The sequence below is a fragment of the Furipterus horrens genome, unplaced genomic scaffold (assembly GCF_987537825.1).
Source record: "Furipterus horrens unplaced genomic scaffold, mFurHor1.1.pri manual_scaffold_8, whole genome shotgun sequence".
NCBI classification, from domain to species: Eukaryota; Metazoa; Chordata; class Mammalia; order Chiroptera; family Furipteridae; genus Furipterus; species Furipterus horrens.
In genome coordinates, this window is record NW_028327178.1 from 87478040 (window position 1) to 87499817 (window position 21778).

Consider the following 21778-nt stretch of genomic DNA (forward strand, 5'->3'; position numbering starts at 1 on the left):
ACATAACCCACACAAGGGACATTCTGGAGCGCCGAGCACAGGTAATCAGGGAGACTGCACCACTGAGATCCAAAAGACACCTACTACATAAGGCCACAATACCAAGACTGGGAGACACAGCACATCTACCTAATGCACAGAAACAAGTACAGAGAGAGAGACAAAATGGGGAGACCAAAAAGCATGCCCCAAATGAAAAAACAGGAGAAATCTTCAGAATAACTAAATGAAATGGAAACGAGCAATCTACAATGTGTACAGTTCAAAAACAATGAGTATAAAGATGCTGTAGGACCTTAGGGGAAGTATGGATGAACTAATTGAAACTTAGAGATATAAGCATTATAAAAGAACAGAGAAACCGTATAAAACAGTGAGATGAAGAATACAATATCTGAAATGAAGACTATACTAGATGCAATCAACAGCAGGTTAGACGAAGCAGAGTAATGAATCAGTGAGTTGGAAGACAAAGTAGCAGAAAACACTCAGAGAAGCAAAAGAAAAAAAGAATTTAAAAAAATGAGGATTGTTTAAGGTATTTCTGGGACAAAATCATGTGTTAGAATATCTGCATCATAGGGGTACCAGAAGGAGTTGAAAAATAGCAAGATATTGAGAACCTATTTAAAGTTAATGACTAGCCCTGGCTGGTGTGCTGGCCTGCGACCCAAAGGGCCACCAGTCAATTCCCAGCCAGGGCGCATGCCTGGGTTGCAGGCCAGGTCCCCATCTGGGGATGCACAAGAGGCAACCACACACGTTGATGTTTCTTTCCCTCTTCCTCCCTCCCTTCCCCTCTCTCTAAAAATAAATAAATAAAAATTTAAATTTAGTGACTAAAAACTTCCCTAACTTGGTGAAAGAAAAACACACAAAAGTCCAGGAAGGCAGAGTCCCAAACAAGATGAACCCAAAAGGCCCACATCAAAACTCATCATAATTTCAATGGCAAAGGTTAAAGACAAAGAGAGAATCTTAAAAGCAGCAAGAGAAAGACGGTGAACTACAAGGGAGCTCCCATAAGACTGTCAGCTGATTTCTCAACAGAAATGTTTTACACCAGAAGGGACTGACATGAAATACTCAAAGTGATAAAAAGCAAGGACCTACAACTAAGAATACTCTACTCAGCAAGGCTATCATTTAAAATTGAAGGAGAAATAAAGTGCTTTACAGACAAGGAAAAGCTAAAGAAGTTCATTACCACCAAACTTATACTACAAGAAATGTTAAAGGATCCTATTTAAAAAAGAAAGAAAGAAAGAGGAACATAACTATAAAGAATAAAACGGCAATAAATATGTACTTATCAGTAGTCACTTTAAATGTAAATGGATTAAATGCATCAATCAAAAGACAAAGGGTAGCTGAATGCATAAGAAAACAAGACCCATATACAGGGTCTTGTCTGTATGGAAAATAATAACTAATAATATAAGAATAAACGCTCATACTAACAACTGTAAACCTACTTTTGCCTCTCCCTGTATATGCTGTCTACAAGAGATGCATCTCAGATTGAAAGATACACACAGACCGGAAATAAAAGGTTGGAAAATTGAAATGAAAGAAGCAGCTGGGGTAGCAATACTTATTTTAGACAAATTAGACTTTAAAACAAAGATTGTAATAAGAGACAAAGAAAAACATTACCTAAAGATGAAGGGATCAATCTAACAAGACCATATAACCCTTGTAACCATTTATGTACGTAACACAGGAGCACCTAAATATATAAAGCAAATATTGATGGATATAAAGGGAGGGATCTACAGTAGAACAGTCATAGTAGAGGATTTTAACACCCCATTGATATCAATGAATAGATATTTCAGATAGAAAATCAACAAGAAAAGAGTGGCCTTAAATGACACACTAGATCAGATGGATTTAATTGATATTTTCAGAGCATTTCATCCCAAAGCAGCAGAATATATATTCTTTTCAAGTGCACATGAAAAACTTCCCAGGATAGACCACATGTTGGGATGCAAAGCAAGTCTCAATAAATTTAAGACTGAAATCATATCAAGCATCTTCTCTGATCATAATAGTATGAAATTAGAAATCCATTCCAAGGAAAAAAAATTAAAAAACACAGAAGCATATGGGGGCTAAATAACATATTACTAAACAATGAATGGGTTAACAATGAGATCAAGGAAAAAAATTCAAAAGTACCTTGAGATAAGTGAAAATTAAAACATAAAAACACAGCCCTGGCTGGTGTGGCTCAGGGGATTAAGTGCCAGCCTGTGAACCAAAAGGTCACCGGTTCAATTCCCAGTCACAGCACATACCTAGGTTGCAGGCCAGGTCCCTGATTGAGGGTGGGCGAGAGGCAGCCAACTGATGTTTCTCTCTCATATCAATGTTTCTTCTCCTCTCTTTCTCCCTCCCTTTCCCTCTCTCTGAAAATAAATTAATAAAATCTAAAAAATAAAAAATAAAAGGAAAGAAATATAAAAACAAAGTCTATGGGACATACAGAAATCAGTCACAAGAGGGAAATTCATGGCATTACAGATCTACCTTAAGAAACAAAATCTGAGAAGGTCAACTACAACTGACAACATCAAAAAACTCCCAACAGACAAAAGTCCTGGACCAGATGGCTTCACAGGTGAATTTTACCAATCATTCAAAGATGAACTACCCTTCTCAGACTATTCCAAAAAATTTAAAAGGAGGGAAGACTTCCCAAGCTCATTTCACAAGGCCAGGATTATCCTAATTCCAAAACCAGATAAAGACACTACAAAGAAAAAAATATATAGGTCAATTTCCTGATAAACACAGATGCAAAAATTCTCAACAAAGAGTTAGCAAACCAAATTCATAATACATTAAAAAAGAGCATACACCATGATCAAGCAAGGTCTATTCCTGGGACACAAGATTGGTACAATATCTGTAAATCAATTGATGGGATACACCAACATAAACGAAACAAAGGATAAAAATCATGTGATAATATCAATAGATGCAGAAGAAGCATTTGGCAAAAGCCAGCACCCATTTATGAGAAAAACTCTCAGCAAAGTGGGAATAGAGGTAACATACCTCAACATAACAAAGGCCAGATATAACAAACCCACAGCTGACATCATACTCAACAAAGAAAAACTAAGTTTCCCTTAAGATCAGGACAAGACAGGGCTGTCCACTTTCACCACTCTTATGCAATACAGTACTGGAACTTGTAGCCACAGCAATCAGATAAAGAAGAAGAAATTACATACATCTACACTGAGTTCCAGCCAAGATGGAGGCAACAGATAGACACATTTCGCCTCCTTGCACAACCGTTAAGATGGATTACAACTACCTCAAAACAAAAAAACAACCAGAACTGCCAGAAAATTGAACTGTATGGACATCCGACAACCAAAGATTTAAAGAAATATTCATCTAGATGAGTAGGAGGGGTAAAGCTGGGGTGGAGAGGACACGGTGTGGTGGAAGAGAAGCAGTGGTGGCTGGCGGAACCAATGGTTCCACATTCATGTGCGGCAGATAAAAGCCACGAGGGGCACCTGAGGAGTGATCCCAGCCCCAGGCTAGACTGCACAACTCACAGTTTCAATGCCAGGAAAATAAAGCCTCATAGCTTCTGGCTGTGAACATCAGTGGGGGTTGGGGCAGTGGAAGAAACTGCCTCCCTCTCAGGAGAGTGCATTTAGACGGCTCTCACGGTCCTAGACTATATGCAAATACACCTATTCTGGGAACCATCACCAGGGCAACAGCTTGAGGAGTGCCACTCACATACAGAAATTGGGGGAAGTGACTGGAAAAGGGACGAATGTCAAGCAAGCGGCACTGTTCCCTCGATGACCCTTCCCCCACATACAGCGCCACAAAGTGGTGAAATGGATCACCCTGCACTTAACAATAGCTAAGGTCTGCCCATTACAGTGTAACATGCATGGCAGCTCTACCTAATATACAGAAGCAAACACAGGGAGGCTGTCAAGTTGAGGAGACAAAAAAGTATGGCCCAAATGAAAGAACAGATCAAAACTCCAGAAAAAGAACTGAGCAAAAAAAAAAAAAAAAAAAAGTCAACCTATCAGATGCAGAGTTCAAAACACTGGTGATAAGGATACTTGGAGAAATGACTGAGTATGGCAAAAGCATAATGGAAGAAATGAAGGCTACATAAAGTGAAATGAAGAAAAATTCAATGGAACCAATAGTGAAAAGAAGAAAGCCAGGTTTCAAATCAATGAATTGGAACATAAAAACAAAACAAAAACAAAACAAAACAGTCAACCATTACAGAATGAAGAAACAAGAATTCAAAAAAAGAAAAAATATAATAAGATTCTGGGACATCTCCAAATGTGCCATCATCTGAATCATAGGGATGCCAGAAGGAGAAGAGGAAGAACAAGAAACTGAAAACTTATTTGAAAAAATAATGAAGGAAAACTTTCCTAATCTGGCAAAGGAAACAGACATACAAGTCCAGGAACACAGAGTCCCAAACAAGTTGACCCAAAGAGGACCACACCAAAACATATCATAATTAAAAAGCAAGGTTAAAGATAAAGAGAGAATCTTAAAAGAAGCAAGAGAAAAGAAGATAGTTATCTTCAAAGGAGTTCCCATAAAACTATCAGCTAATTTCTCAAAAGAAACTTTGCAGGCAAGAAGAGACTGGCAAGAAATATTCAAAGTGATGAAAAAGCAAGGACCTACAACTTAGATTACTCTATCCAACAAAGTATCATTTAGAATGGAAAGGCAGATAGTGCTTCCCAGACAAGGTAAAACTAAAGGAGTTCATCATCACCAAGGCCTTGTTATATGAAACGTCAAAGGGACTTATTCAAGAAAAAGAAGAGGATCAAAACTATGAATAGTAAAGTGACAACAAACACAACTATCAACAACTGAATCTGAAAAACAAAACAAACTAAGCAAACAACTAAAACAAGAACAGAACTATTGATATGGAGATCATATGGAGGGTTATTAGTGGGGTGGGAGAAGGGGGAGAATGGGGAAAAAGGTGCAGGGATCAAGAAGCATAACTGGTAGGTACAAAACAGACAGGGGGATGTTAAGAATAGTAACGTAAATGGAGAAGCCAAAGAACTTACATGCATGACCTATGAACCTGAACTAAGGGGTGGGGGGGAACTGCTGAAGGGAATGGAGGTACTGGGCAGAGGGGGCAAAGGGGAAAAAATTAGGACAACTGTAATAGCATAATCAATAAAATATACTTAAAGATAAATACATCTAAATTGAAAATAAAGAGGCAAAACTGTCATTATTTGCAGATGACATGATAATGTAGATAGAGAACCCAAAAGATTCCACCAAAAAACGACTAGAACTGATGAGTTCAGTAAAGTAGCAGGATACAAAATAAGTATTTAGAAATTGGTTGCATTTTTACACCCCAATAGTGAACTATCAGAAAGAAAAACTAAGAAAACAGCCCTGGCCAGTGTGGCTCAGTGGATTGAGGGCTGGCCTGTGAACCAAAGGGTCACTGCTTCGATTCCCAGTCAGGGCACGTGCCTGGGTTGTTGGCCAGGTCCCCAGTTGGGGTGTGGGAGAGGCAACCACACATTGATATTTCTCTCCCTCTCTCTAAAAATAAATAAATGGAAGCAGAATTTAAAAAAAGAAAAAGAAAAACTAAGAAAACAATCACATTGACAACTGCATCAAGCAAAATAAAATACCTAGGAATAAATTTAACCAAGGAGGTAAAAGACCAGTATTCAGAAAAGGGGAAGACACTGAAGAGATTAAAGTAGATATTGTACAAGTAAATGGAAGCATATATTGTGCTCATGGATAGGAAGAATTAACATCATTAAAATGTCCACACTCCCCAAAGCAATCTATAGATTCAATGCAATTCCTATCAAAATACCAACGGTGTATTTCACAGAACCAGAACAAATAATCCAAAAATTTTTATGTAAACATAAAAGATCCCAAATAGCCACAGCAATCTTAAGAAAGAAGAACAAAGTTGGAGGTGTCATACTACCTGATATCAAACTATACTACAAAGTTATAGTCATTAAAACAGCATGGTACTAGCAAAAAACAGACACATAAATGGAACAGAATGGAGAGCCCAGAAATAAAATCACATCTATATGATCAACGAATATTTGACAAAGGAGGCAAGAACATATAATAGGGTAAAAATAGTCTATTCAGTAAATGGTGTTGGAAAAATTGGACAGGTATCATGCAAAAAAAAAAGAAACTAGACCACTTCTTACACCATATACAACAATAAACTCAAAATGGATTGAAGAATTAAATGTAAGATTCTAAACCATAAAACTTGTAGAAGAAAACATAGGCAGTAAAATATCCTAGCAATATTTTTCTGATATGTCTCCTCAGACAAGGAAAACAAACAAACACACACACACACACATACACACACACACACAAATGGGACTACATCAAACTAAAAAGGTTTTTTGCACAGCAAAGGAAACCATCAACAAAACACAAAGACAACCTACCAAATGGGAGAAGATATTCGTCAATGATAAATCCAATAAAGCATTAATATCCAACATTTATAAAGAACTCATATAACTGAACACCAAAAAAAAAAAAAAAAAAAATCCAATTCAAAAATGGGCCAAGAACCTGAATAGACATTTCTCCAAAGAGGACATACACATGGCCAATAGACATATGAAAAGATGCTCAGTGTCACCAACACCAGAGAAATGCAAATTAAAACCACAGAGTTATTACCTCACACCTGTTAGAATGGCTAACACCCATTCTAGCTCACAGAATTTTTTGCTGGTTGCTGAATGTTAATGACAATGAAATTCACATCTTTCCTGGTTTGATCATGTGAAAGACAGGACCTTAGGTGAAATGACTGAAATGATGCTGAACAAATGTTGGTGAGGATCTGGAGAAAAGGGAACCCTCGTGCACTACAGGTGGGAATGCGGATTGGTGCAACCACTATGGAAACAGTATGGAGGGTCCTCAAAAAAATTAAAAATAGACCTGCTTTATGACCCAGCATTCTACTTCTGGGTACTTAGCTGAAGAAACCCCAAACACTAATTCAAAATATATGCACCCCTATTTCATTGCAGCATTATTTACAATAGCCAAGATATGAAAGCAACACAAGTGTCCATCAACAGATGAGTGGATAAAAATGTGGTGGTACACATATATTATGGAATTTTTTTTTAATATGCTGTATTGATTATGCTGTTACAGTTGTTCCAATTCTTTTCCCTTTGTTCCCCTCCACCCAGTGACCCCCCTCCCTACAATGGAATTTTACTTGGTCATAAAAAAAAAAAAAAATGTAATCTTACTATTTCTGACAGTGTGGATGGAACTAGAGGGTATTATGCTAAGTGAAATATGTCAGAGAAGGACAAATATCATATTATTTCACTTACATGTGGACTTTAAAGAGTAAAATAAATAACATAGAAACAGACTCATAGATACAGATAACAGATTGATGGTTGTGGGGGGTGGGGACTGGATAAAAAGGTCAAGGTGAGGGATTAAGAAGTACAAATTAGTAGTTGTAAAACAGTCATGAGGATATAAAGTACTTTACAGTCTAGGGAATATAGTTAATATTTTAGTAACTATGTATGGTGACAGGTGGATACTGGAAATACTGGGGGAGCACTTTGTGAACTCTAAGGGTATCTGACCACTGTGTTATACACCTGAAACTAATACAAAATAATATTTAATGCAAACCATAATTTTAAAAAATAAATAAATCATTAATTTTTTTTAAAAAGGAAAAGAATGGTAGAAGATTAGGGAGTGACAGGTTAGAATGGGCACTGGTTGGCTATTTTGGGGGAGCCTGGGAAGGTGTAAAGTGGTTAGGAGGTCTACATAATGTGACGTGAACCATGCAAAGAGCGGGCAAAGAGCTTTCAAGGCACAGAACAGCAAGCATCTAGTCCAAGCTTGGTAGGTTCAAGAAATAACACGAAAGCTGATTTTGGTAAAATGGGGCTGGAGAGGTAGGCAGGGGCCAAAAGACTTAGTGGTTTGGAGACTATGGTAATGAGTGTGGATTTAATTCTGAATGTGATGAGAAACACTATGTGACTGGAAGGTTTTGAAAAGGGAGAGAAATAACTGGATTTACATTGTTTTAAAAGTTCAGCTAGCTAAATGACTCATAAATGGCTGCCATGAAGTGGGAAGTAATCTAGCAGACTATGGGCTTATGGATGCAAGAATTGTTTTTCAAGGAGGGAGTTATCAGCTCAATCACATACTACTGACAGATTAGAAAAAGACAGGGAAGTGAAAGTGAATTTTAAGGAATACAGAGAAAAGGAGCAGCATGGGGGAAGGAGATGTGGGTTTCAAGTCTCTTTTTTAAGAGATAGGAGATATACCATGCTTCTTTGTTGATGACATCCTGGTGAATACCTCTCATCTTAAAACGAGCATTCAAACTGGCTGATTACTCCCTTCTCTTTAAAGGACTTTTCTCTCTTCGTTTCCAAACAAAGCATTCTTCTGATTTTCCTTCTATCTCTTGGCTGTTCCACCACATTTCCTTTGCTAGTTGCTCTTCCAACACCAGATCTTTAAATGTCTGGTTTCCTTAGGGCTCTGTCCTTGGTACTCTTCTCTATACTCTATGTAGCTTTTCTGATCAGATGACTGTAAGCAGAAATGTTTTGCTAGCAATTCCCACATGTGCATTGCTCGGTTAGACCTCTTCTGAGGCTGCATGCTTTAAATTTCACAGGCAATACAAACTTTCTGCCTAAAATGTTTCCCTTACCATTCGGTAAGCTAGCACTAACATACATCCATCCTGTTCAAGTAAGAAATGTACAACTCCCCTTGATTTCTTCCTCATGCTTATCTTCTATATCCAACCCAGATGCAAGTAATATGTTTTCAGACTGAAATGAATGCCTCAAATTTGTTTGCTTTTTTTCCCCCTCCTGTTGCCATCACTATTGTCTAAATCTCTATCTTCTCTCCTCTGGATCACAGCAAACCTCTGTCCCCTGCAAAGCAAGCAGAGTGATCTCTAAGAAAGCAAATCAGATCGTGTTCCTTTCACATGTAAAACCTTTGGATGGTTTCCCAAGCCTTTAGAAGGAAATCTAATATCCTTACCCTGGTCTGTAACAACCTCCCCCCATTTAGACCTTGCTTACTCTTATCTCCTGCCACTCTTTCCTTGCTCACTAAACTTCAGCCACTGGCATCCTTCCATGCTGAGTTCATTCCTTCCTTAGGCCTGTGAATGTGTGATTTCTTCTGCTTTTACACTGCCTTCTTCCATGCTTTGCCCAGCTAACTCCTAGTCACCTAGTTCTCATTTTAAGTATTACTTTTCCTAGAGAGACCTTTTCTGCTTCCTAATACTAAATTATGATCCTAAATCTTTGTTTCCTTTCCTCTAAAATTAGTTATTCTGCAGATTAAATGAAATTATCCATGTAAAGTTCTTGGCACAGTAACTAGCACATATGACGAGGTCTGTCTGGAAAAAAGTCCAGCTGTTAATATAACAAGAACGGTTTGGGAAACATCAATGTAACCTGGCAGCCAAGGAGAATGGACTGGAATGCACATGTGTGAACAATGATGACTTCACTGTACAAGTCAGTGGGGATGGTAGATGCCACTGAGTGAGCATGTGTACTGTGTGGCCATCACATCCAAAAATGACTGAGCAAGTAGAGCAATGAATCTGCGTCAAATTTTGTGTTACGCTTGAACATTCCTCTATGGACACTATTCGGATGATTCAGAAGGCTGCAGCTATGGGCAACTGGTGATTGGCAGCTTCATTATGATAATGCGCCTGCTCATGCATCACACCTCGTGCAGAATTTTCTGGTGAAACATCAAATCACCCAGGTGACTCAGCACCCCTACAGCCCAGATTTGGCACCCTGCAACATATGGCCTTTTCCAAAACTTAAATCATCTCTAAAAGGGAAGAGATTTCAGACTGTCAATGAGATTCAGGAAAATACAACGGGGCTGCTGATGGCGGACTAGGAGAACTGTGTGAGGTCCCAAGGCGTCTACTTTAAAGGGGAGTGAGGTGTCATTGTCCTATGTATAATGTTTCTCGTACCTTGTATCTTCTGCAATAAATGTCTATTTTGCATATTACATGGCTGGATACCTTCTGGAGAGACCTCATATTATGTACTCAGTCAATGTTAGCTAGGATTTTATTATTCTCACAGAGCACTCTGTTATTTCCCTTGATATTCTGTTATTACCTCTCACACTTTGTAATTACATATTTATTTGAGTTCAGTTGATGAGCGCACCTTCTTTATACCATAAATTCTACAAGGACAAGCATTACATACTTGCTTTGTTTCTCACCATATACCTAAAACCTAGCAGAAAACTTCACCCATAGTTGGCAGTAAGTACTGGACTACAATGAGTGAATGAATAAATGAATTAATGACTGATATAACACTAAATGTCTTTATTAAATGCCAATCACAGAGGGCTGTATAGCAAGTATTAAAAGAATTTAAAACACCTAGCTCAAGATGGTCAGCTGAATCAATAATTTTATTTATTGCTCTTCCCAAAAAGACACTGAAATAATAGAAGAAATATAAACATACTAATAAACTAAAAGCATTTTGGGAAGGCAGCAAAGGATGGTGCTAGTAAACCAAAAACTTTGAGGGGTTTGTAGAAGACTAAACAGATGTGACTGGATGCTGAAGAGAGCTATCAGAGTTGAAGAACCTACATCTGGAAAGGCAAGTATTGGTTCTAATCGTCTGGGTCTGGAAACACCTCAAGCTCAGAGTCAACCGGGAGTGGGGATGAAAGTGAGCACTGGTGTAGGAGGACGGTATTTAACCAAAGGTTTGCCAGAGCAGAATCAGTACACCCACAGGCTGAGTAACAAGCAGTGGTGTTCCATCCAGACTCAGCCTGAAAAATAGCTCTGTCGAGAGTGGGGGATGGGGAAGTTGTCAGAGAGCTGATTCTTTTTAAAAGAAAATTTTATTTATATATATATATGTATACACACACACACACACACACACACACATATATATACATATATATATATTTGCTGTATACATATTTTAAAACTTTTTTATTATGGGAAACTGTCAAACTTACACAAGAGTAAAATGAACACTACAATAAATCACTATGTACTCATCCTTCACTTCAGAAACATTACCACTACATGCCAGTTTTAAAAATCTATAGCAGGGTTTCTCAAACTTACACTAATGAAATTTTGGAACAGATAATTCTCTGTTGTGGGGGGCTGACATGGGCAATGTTAAGATGTTTAAGAATATACTTGGCCTCTACCTACTAGATGAAGGGGGAAACCAACTGTGATGATCAAAAATCATCTCTAGACATTGCCAATTGTCCTCTGGGGGAAAACTACCCCGAGTTGAAAACCACTGTTCCATATCCATCCCACTGGATTATTTTAAAGCAAATCTGAGACATATCATAGCAACTGTAATTACTTTAGTATTTATCACTAAGAGATACTAATTCTTAACATAATCAGAACACCATTATCCCACTAAAAAGCAACACAAATTCCTTAATATAATCTAATATTGTTACTTTTCAAATATCCCTGGTTGTCTCATACACTTTTTGTTTGTCTGGTTTGGTTAGGATTGACATCCGGAGAGGATCTATACATTTCACATGACGGCTAGGTACACTAAATCCACAGAGGGTTTCCCAGGTGGGCCCTGAAGACAGATATAATTCTAGGAAGCTGCAAGAGATGAAGAAAGAGAAAGGAGAAAGGTAGTTCTGCCTAGAGGATAGCTGTGTCCAACTCCCTAAACCATGACTGAACCCCTAGTTTAGGATATGTTCCTGTTCCTCCTGAAGGGACACCTACTGTGAGCACAATCCAGTCCAGTCAATGCTCCAGAGCAAAGCTTAACCACAGCCCTACAGGTGACCGTCACAAAAACCAAGAACAGCAATGGTAGTCCTGGGAAGAAGAGGTAATACAAAAATAAATAAATAAGTCTTTAAAAGTGTATTGCAATTTGTGCAAAAGAGCACTATTTTTTTTTAAAGCCACTATAAAACAAGGAGCAATCTCACACCTGTCAGGATGGCTACTATAATAAATAAATAAATAACCAGAAAATAACTGGCGTATAGTGGTAATGTTGAAGTGAAGGATAAATACATGGCTACTATAAAAAAAATAAATAAAAAATAACAGGTGTTGGCCAGAATATGGCAGAATTAGAACCCTTGTGCACTGTTGGTGGACATGTAAAATGGTACACAAAAAAATAAAAATAAAATTACCACATGATCCAGCAATTCCACTTCTGGGTATATGCCCTAAAGAATTAAAAGCAGGGTCTTAAAACCCTGGCCAATGTGGCTCAGTTGGTTGAGTGTCATCCCACAAACCTAGACTGCTGGTGTGATTCCTGGTCAGAGCACATGTCTGGTACACACCAAGGTTGCAAGTTCAGTCCCTGTGGTCAGGGCACGTATGGAAGGCAACTAATTGATGTTTCTCTCCCTCTCTTTCTCCCTCCCTTCCCCTCTCTCTACAAAATAAAAACAATTTTTTAAAACGCAGGGTCTTGAAGAGATATTTGGACACCCATGTTCATAGCAGCATTAGTCACAACAGCTAAAATGTAGAAGCAACCAATTTTCCATTGATGGATGAATAAATAAGTAAAATATGGTATACACACACAATGTATTATTTTCAGCTTTAAAAAGGAATGCTTCATGAAATGCAAATACTTCTTCATCCTTTACAGTCAATGTAAGATTTAAAAGAAGCAACAGCCCTGGCTGATGTAGGTCAATGGACTGAGTGCCAGCCTGCAAACCAAAAGGTGGCCGGTTCAATTCCTGGTCAGGGCACATGCCTGGGCTGCAGGCCAGGTCCCATGTTGGGGGCATGGGAGAGGCAACTTTTAACAATGTTTCTCTCACACAACAATGTTGCGCTCTCTCTCTCTCTCTGTTTCTCTCCCTTTCCCTCTCTCTAAAAATAAATAAAATAAAAAAATAAAAAAATAAAAATAAAAGGCAGCAGCAGCATTTGCAAAGTGCCTGATAGGAAAAGATTTGGCCTTGGCATCCAGAAGCTCACATACTCCAGCTTCCTAGGCTCAGGCAGGTCTCTGTCTAAAACAGAGGAAATACATCCTAAATGTAGCCCACTGCTTGTTTTTTTTCCCCCTTTACAACTATATTTTATTGTTTATGCTATTACAGTTGTCCCAGTTTTTCCTCCTTTTCCCGCCCTCACTCCCTCCACTCCCTCAGGTAGTGCCCACTCTGTTGTCTATGTCCATGGATCATGCAAATACATTCTTTGGCTAATACTTTCACCTTATTTCAACCAGTCCCCACCTCTTCCATCCCCTCTTACAGCTGTCAGTCTGTTCCACGTTTCTATGCCTCTGATTCTACTTTGCTCATTAGATTCCACATATAAGTGAGCTCATATGGCATTTGTCTTTCACTGACTGGCTTATTCTCTAGGTCCATCCATGCTATCACAAGGTGAGTTCCTTTGTTTTTACTGCTATGTAGTACATACTCCATTGTGTAAATATTCCACAGTTGCTTTTTTTTAATCCACTCATCTACTGATGGGCACTTAGGCTACTTCTATATCTTGACTACTGTAAATAACCCTGCTATGAACATAGGGGTACATATATCCTTTTGAATTGGTGTTTCAGGCCACCACTTGTTTGTATAAATAAAATTCTATTGGAGCACAGCCATGTTCATCCATTTACATACTGTCTATAGCTGCTTTTGCACTACAGTTGAGTAGATGTGGCAGAGATAGTACGGTTGAAAAATTGAAAATTATTTATCATCTGGCCCTTGGTAGAGAAAGTTTGCTACCCCTGATCTAGAATGTTATTACTATTACTCCTCGTACATGATTCCACTCAAATATCACTTTTTTGGTAACTGCTTCTTTCTTTTATGTCCATAATACTACATACCTACTCTGATACAACTTGTAACACTGAATTAAGGCAATTGATTTTATGACTATTAAATTACAAACTTCTTGAGGGCATGGATTCAATACCACCCCCTGATATCTTTCAATAACTCTATCTTGAGTGACAGCTGTGGCAGGCAGGTCCTAAGAATATGGTAGTGAACAAATAAAAATTCTTTATCCTTGGGAAGCTTATATTAGTAGAGGAGATAGGACAACAGATAACTAAAGAAATATATAATACAGGTTGTGATAAGTGCTATGAAGAAAAACAATAAGGCATGGCAACAGAGAGAATGGGGGTAGGTGTTCTGTGATGTAAGATGGGGCGGTCAGAAAAAGTCCTGAATGAATGGATCAAGCATCAGGAAGGAAACCATAAGCAATATGACAAGAACAGTCAGTCAGATAACTTAGAAATTAATAAAAATTATTAATGTTTAAGCACTATGTAGCAGGTATAGATCAAAGGATCACACATATTATATCATTCAATTATTCTAAAACCGATAAGTTTTATGGATAAGGAAAACTGAAGAGAGATTAACTTGCCCATATCACACATCTGCAAATCTAAAGCAAGACCACACAGTTGCAGTACTTTTCAGGCTATTCATAAACTAAAGGACCAACAACTAATTCTTACAAGCTTTCAGGCCAGAACACTCCTCTATCATAAAAATCATATTTTACATCTTGGGATCTGAATTACATCCACACATTTTTAAAAATCCTCACCTGAGGACATGTTTATTGATTTTTAGAGAGAGACGAAGGGGGAGGAGAAGAGAGATAGGTAGGGAGAGGGAAACATCAATTGGTTGCCTCCTCCATGCTACCCGACCAGGAATTGAACCTGCAATCTAGGTATGTCCCCTGACTGTGGCTAGATCCCACAACCTCCTGGTACACGGGAGAACACTCCAACCAACTGAGCAACCTGGCCAGGGAACTCCCACGTTTTTGATATAGTTAAAGACAACACAGACAGACCTCTGTGAGGGAAGGAGACTTAGATCTATTAAGAAAACAGGAGAACTTACAGCTCCCTATATGGATCAAGTCACCCTTCTAGGGCTCCTCCCAAGCTGGACAGACTCATCCTCTCATCATGCTCAGGCTTGTCTGGTCTAGGTCCTCTGGAGACACAGCTTTGCAGGTGCAGGTTGGTTGCAGGCAAGGCAGGGATACTGGTCCAGTCCCTGCTGCCCCCTCTCCCACAGGTGTATATTTGCTATACCCCCTTTCCAAGAAAACAAAGGGTCACATTATTCTAAGGGCTCATAAGTAGATAGGTGAGTCACCTAAGGACTTAGACACACCTTAGTCAACTATAAAAATAATCAGTGAAATAAAACCCATACTCCTCTAGCCTTATGCCAAGGCCCATTTATTTGTCTTGTCTCCACACTTTTTGGTAGAAGTATTTATCAACTTATTTGCTATTGGCTCTAAAAACAGAAAAAGCTACCAGGTTGCCATAAAAGCCCAAACCACTGGGCTGAGCCCAATCACTGTTGGCTTAGGCCAAATTACCATTTAGAAGCCTTAATTTCTACTAAGTCCTCTGGAGTTATATTTCTTAAAAAAAGAAAACAACAATAAAAAAACCTGACCATGTCACTTCCTTCCTTACTGTCACCAGAAGATGCCCTGACTCCTGAGCTCAATGTACCACCAACCCCATTCTGCTGGGACCACCTCTGGCTACTCCCCACCTCGTGCACATCAGCTGTGCACTGCTGCTCAAACACATAACTTGCTCTTTCATGTCTTCTTGCTTTTATCCTGTTTGGTGCAGCCTCATTTTCCTCAGTTACTATATTAATTTAAACTGCATAAAGCTCACTTTCATGCCTCATTCTCACTTTCCAGGTACAATAATAAGTCTTTTAAGCACTCTCACAGCACCTTATGTGGTATATCCAATAGCATGTAGCTGAGTGAGCTTTTTGATTCCTGGTGTTCACATGTTTCTTCCATGAGACATTTCTCTTTCTGGAATCCACAGCATCCAACAAGTGCTGAATAAATATATTACTAAAGGTGTTTTTACAGAAAGCCATCATAAATGGAGGTCACAATAATAATATGTCACTTACTATGATAATCCAAAAACACCTCTTTAACCAAGAATGTCAGCCCCATTCTAGACTGCAACTCTAGCAAAGTATTGAAGGAAAAAGCCAGGGGGAGCAGGTGATCTGATCAGATAGCTAAGAAACTTTATGGAGCCTCTGGGATTCATAGAATGTTTATCCTGTCCGGTTCTAGAACTCTGTAGCTCAAGGACTCCTTCACAAATATTAGGAGAATACTATTTCCAGATTTTAAAAAGAGTTACAGAAAAGATTATAGCAGGTCCCCGAATAACACTGTTTCATTCAATGTCATTTCATTATAGCACTGATGAGATGTCTAGAACTTAAGTTTTGTTATACGTTGCAGAACCTATTGATAATGTTAAGCGAGGACTTAATGTACACCCAAATTAATTTAAAGTATGGTTAACAGCTTTATCCAGTGTTCTTGCTATGTAATAAATATCAGTTATAAGGTCTTCATGTAAAAATCCTATTATTAAAAAAAAACTATTAAAATAAAAAGGCTTATGGGGTTTTGTTTAAAATGTGTGGGGCAGAGAATTAGTTAACATCCACCATTGTGGTGGTATGGTTGGTTGCTAGATGACCCTGCCTTGGGAGGTGCCTTGCACACCAGCCTCCAGAGACCCTAGGAGTGTCCTTGTTTCTTTGAGTTCTGAATGGATGACTAAGATTCCTGATCTCCTTAGTCCCCCTTCTAATAGTAACAGTAACTGAGGGGGTGATGGTAGTAGGTAGCAATGCAATTGCAACACTTGCTGAGCAACTGCTATGTGCCAACCCAGCACTAGGCCAAGCACTTAGTGTTACTTCATTCCTCACAACAACCTTATAAAGAGAATTCTGTTCCTATCCTATTTTGCAAATGGTTAAATGAGGCTCAGGGAAATTAAAACACCTATCTCACCCTGCTAGTAAGTGCTAGAGTCAACAACACACAAACTCAGGTGGCTTAGCTCCAAAATCCATGCTTTTTTTAACCACTGCATACACTGCCTCTCCCAATATTCCACTATGACACTCACTCCCCAGCCTGCATACATATATCAAAATCATTAAGTAACATTTTCTTAGATGGGAAAATCTCTATTTATGAATGGGAGAATGCATCACTATCTTGCTCAAACTTCACGGGAATAGTAGTAGATGTTACAGATTCTCCTTGAGGAACAAAGAACCTATTCCCCCAGCTGTTGGGAGGATTAGCTGCTAAAGGCTCTCAGCCAAGTCCTTCCCTAGGAACTGCCCTTGGCCTAACCAGTAGCCTGGTCCAGGGGAAGAACCTCCCCCAACTGCCAATTCCAGCTCCAGAGCTTCCTTTGGGACTGGCTGAGGCCTTTGCTGCCTTTGCTCTGACTGTATGACATTTTATTTCCTCCCTCTACCCAATACTACTACTGCCTTTACTGCTTCACAGGTGCCATACAGAGAAAATACTCCCCAATAAGCTTGCTGCATGCAAATCTCTGTCTCAGTTTGTTTCCCCTAGAACAAAACTAATAAAATTGAGATGTAAAACTATGTGAAGACTAAATAACAGCTAGGGAGTATACTCATGACCACTGACCTCATGGTGAAGAGGTATTTGGTAGATAATGCCAGAAGTGGTTTTATGGATTACTATATATTACACAAATTATCAAAGTTAACAACAGTAAAACACTTTGAAAGAAAAACTGGTAACAAAATGGTTCCATTTAAATTAGGTACCTAGAATAGTAAAATTCATAAAGACTGAAAGCAGAATGATAATTATCAGGGGCTAGGAGGAGAAAAGGGATTAGTGTTTAAATGGGTCACAGAGTTTCAGTTTGGGATGATAGAAAAACTCTGGAGATGAATGCTTGGCGATGGTTGCACAGCAAAGTGAACGCCGCTAACTGTACATTTAAAACAGCAAATTTTATATTATATATATTTTAATCACAATTAGAACAAAAGCTGGTTCTACCAATGCATTCCAAAATAATTTGGAATACATTTTTAAAAAAATACACATGGGAAAATATCAGTTTCTTGGACTTCAGAAGAAAGGAAGTAAAGCTGCCCACCTCCCTTCCTCTCTTTTTTTTCCCTTTCTACTTTGACAATTAAAACAACAGCCATGCCCTGGCCAGTGTGACTCAGTTGGTTGGAGCATCCTCCCATAAAATGAAAGCTCGCAGGTTCAATACCCGGCCAGCGCACATGCGTACGTTGCAGGTTTCTCCAGTCGGGGTGTGTAGGAGAGGCAACTAATCGATGTTTCTCTCACATGGATGTTTCTGTCCCTCACTCCCCTCCTTCCCCAGATATTGCTGTTCAAAAGCATCACAAAGGCCAGTGCATAAAAACTTATAATCCTTAACTGAATCTGCATAGAAACAACTTGCTCAGCAAACCCATTATAATGTAAATATTTCAAAACAATTGCCTTGTTTCCTAAAAAGCATTTGCCTTTAAAATCGAACTTTACATCAAAATTTACAACAATACTACCAGGCTGAGCACTGTCTCATGGAGCAAAAGGTCACAGGTTCAATTTCCCGTCAGAGCATACACGTATGTCCACGACAGTCCCCAATTGGAGGCACATGAGAGAGGCAACCGGTTGATGTTTCTCTCACACACTGATGTTTCTCTCCCTCTATTTCTTCCCCCTTCCCCACTCTCTAAAAATAAAAAAGAAAAAAAAATTTTTTTTAACAGAAAAAGGAAGTTTCTGCAATAAAAAAATTTCTTACAGCAATACTACAAGATCTGCTCTGGTAAACTCATCAGTACATATTAGAGACTTCTGAGAATATGTATGCCTCTTCATTTTCCTGTTTGGTCAAAGGTAATTACACAAAATTATTTTTTAATTTAAAAGGAGGTTTATTATATTAGTATTATGTCACAATTAGCAATGACCTTGATAATTAATGTAATTTTATTTCTTCTTAATCACAATATTGAAACTATTCAAATCTATATCAGTTAACTAGACAAAACACGGATATATCTGGGGTAAGAGAAAGGCTGAATATTAAGAAAATAAACACTAAATAGAAGGTATCACAGATCTTATGTTTAATCTTGAAGCCTACAACTTTGTCTTTTGACTTTGTTGTAAGATTGATTAGAAGAGCAGTTTTAGGGAGAGACTATAATTATCCGTTCCAACACAAATCTATACACTTCTACATTTAATAGTTAGAATCTGATAAGAGAGTAAAAATCGCCAAGATACTGTATTAATCTAAACTAGTTCCTACATTTAGGAAAACAAGAGCTGGAAAATGGGGGAACTCTGTACACAATATGAAAACACCACACTATTTTTCACCAAATACAGTGGCAGAGACAACACATAAAGGGTTAGAGTAACTACTTTTCTGATTCAAATGCTCCCTACTTAATGGGACTTCATAAGCCTTCAAATGTTCCATTACTTAATCATGCAGAAAAATATATAGGCATGGTTAAATAATGGAATCAGAAAAAAACACCTCACCTCAAAAAGTCTGATTTGATAAAAATAGGAAATCATGATGACAAAGATAGGATCACAGATTAACATTTTCTAAACTCAAATGCAATTCTCATTTCTTAAGACTTCTGGAGGATTTCTCTTTCTCTTATGCTCTTTGTAGCTTTAGTATTATCCTACGCAAAACATGCCATGTCTACAGATATGAACCCATATACTTTGTTCTCTTGTGATCAGGGATTTGGTAGTACTGCTTAGACCACTGACGCAGCATCTCCACTAATAGGGACTTTACACTAAAGGGCTGAAAATCCATATGAAGTGACAAAGGGTCAACATTTTATAGAGTAGGGTAAAACAACACAAAGGTAGAGGTTGTTTCAAGGTAACTATGGCCTAAAAATTAGTGATTAACTATGGAGTATAAATTATGGCCTAATGTCACCAAAGGGTAATATTAACAAGATGACATGATAAAGTAAAATACAGTTGTTTTATTACTTGTTAAAATGCATTATAGCTTTTAGAGTCTGTAATCTACATTTAAAAACATAATGAGTACTTGTTTCTGTTACTCTTTTCTGAGGTTAATGTAAAAACAACTTGAGGGAAAGTAAACATATGTAACAGTCACAGATGGACAAGGTTACCACAGAGGAAACATGACATAATATACACTGTAAGAGGGTCAGACATAAGGTGAGTGGCTCACCTCTTCTGTCCTTCGAGTCAGAATTACCTGTGTAACAAGTGAAAAATAGAAACATTCACTCAAATTAAAGAAAAACATTACTATCAATCTAAAGTAAGATGAAATAAACCCTAGGAATACAGATACTTTCATTTTTGTAGTGTTGGAGCTAGAATGAGGCACCCTCCAACTGGGAAACAAGATTGCCCAGATTCACTAAACTTTAATCAGTGGTTTGTCCTCCATGAATATAAAAACAATGCAGCATCAATAGTCATAAAAAGTAAAATAATATATAGAGAAATACAGACAATGGTATCAAGAGGTCTTTATGTCTTTTAGGTCATTAAAATGCCACAGCATATAATTAAGGATATGAAAGACCTAAATGATAACAGGCAATAAAATCTAATTGATATAGACCAAACTCTATACACTAACAGAAAATAACCTTTTCAAAGGCTTATGGAATATCCACAAGCCCTTATTAATTCCCTGCAATAGAAATATAGATATTATTTTATAATACAATAAAACTAGAAGTTAACAAAGAAACACTTGAAAATTAAAAACAAAACCAAATTACAAAACATGTAAAAAATGAAAATAAAATTAGTCTTGTGGCAAAATCCACCAACTCTCTCCCAATATCAGTCTCTTCTTTTATCTTGTCTTTGGTACAGAACCCCTGTTTTTGTTTTTGTTTTTAGCTGAGCACAAAGCTGTCTAGCTAGAGACTACATTTCTGAGACTCGTTTGTGCTGTGTAGTAGTCATATGAAGAATTCAAGCCAATAGGATGTGAGCAAAAGAGATGAGGGCAACTTCTGGTCATATCCCTTGTTTAAAAAAAAAAAAGTCCCCATTGCCTCTGTTCACCCTTCCCAGGGGCTGAAACCAGAACCCAATGATGAAAGCCATCTTTAACCAAACAGATGAGAAAAATTTTGTTGGGATGATAGAGCCACAAGCAATCAGGAACTTGGTTCTACATGAGGCAAAGCCTCTGTCTACCTCTGGAATGTGGATAGGGGAGAAAAAGACACTTCTGTCTTAATTTGAGTCACTGAATTTTGCTGTGTCTTTGTCAGAGTAGCTTAGACTGCACCCTAACTAATACAAGTACCTAAAGGAATACTTATAGGATATGGCTAAAGCTATGTTTATAAATAATTCATAGCATTAAATATATTAACTGGGAAGAATAAAAACAAACAAGTTAAGCATTCAATTCAGGAAGACTGAAAAAGCACAAAATAAATCTAAGAAAAGCAGGAAAAATAAAAACAAATCAATAAAATAAAAAGTGAAAAAGACAGAAGTAATAAATATACAATAGCAGGTTCTTCGGGGGGAAAAAAAGCAATGAATCATGAAACAGATAAATGGTCAGCCAACCTAAACAAAAAAAAAAAACATAAATATATAAAATAAATATTTATAGCTATGTAAGAACTGACTTTTCCTCAAACCCATTCAAATAATTTTGAAAACATGAATGAAGTGCATAGTTTT

The 21778-nt window shown here is 37.9% G+C and overlaps 1 protein-coding gene across 3 annotated transcripts in view; it reads right to left on the reverse strand.

Annotated features, from left to right (window-relative positions):
• The window catches only part of PTPRA (protein tyrosine phosphatase receptor type A), a 126042-nt gene that overhangs the window by 44672 nt on the left and 59592 nt on the right, over positions 1–21778 (reverse strand). For 2 of the 3 annotated variants that reach the window (XM_090286132.1, XM_090286130.1), the window contains one exon: positions 20286–20312. The exons of the other annotated variant lie outside the window; for it this stretch is intronic. In XM_090286132.1, the coding sequence (XP_090142258.1) occupies positions 20286–20312 (27 nt within the window). The remainder of the gene's footprint in view (positions 1–20285; positions 20313–21778) is intronic. 3 annotated transcript variants of the gene reach the window in all.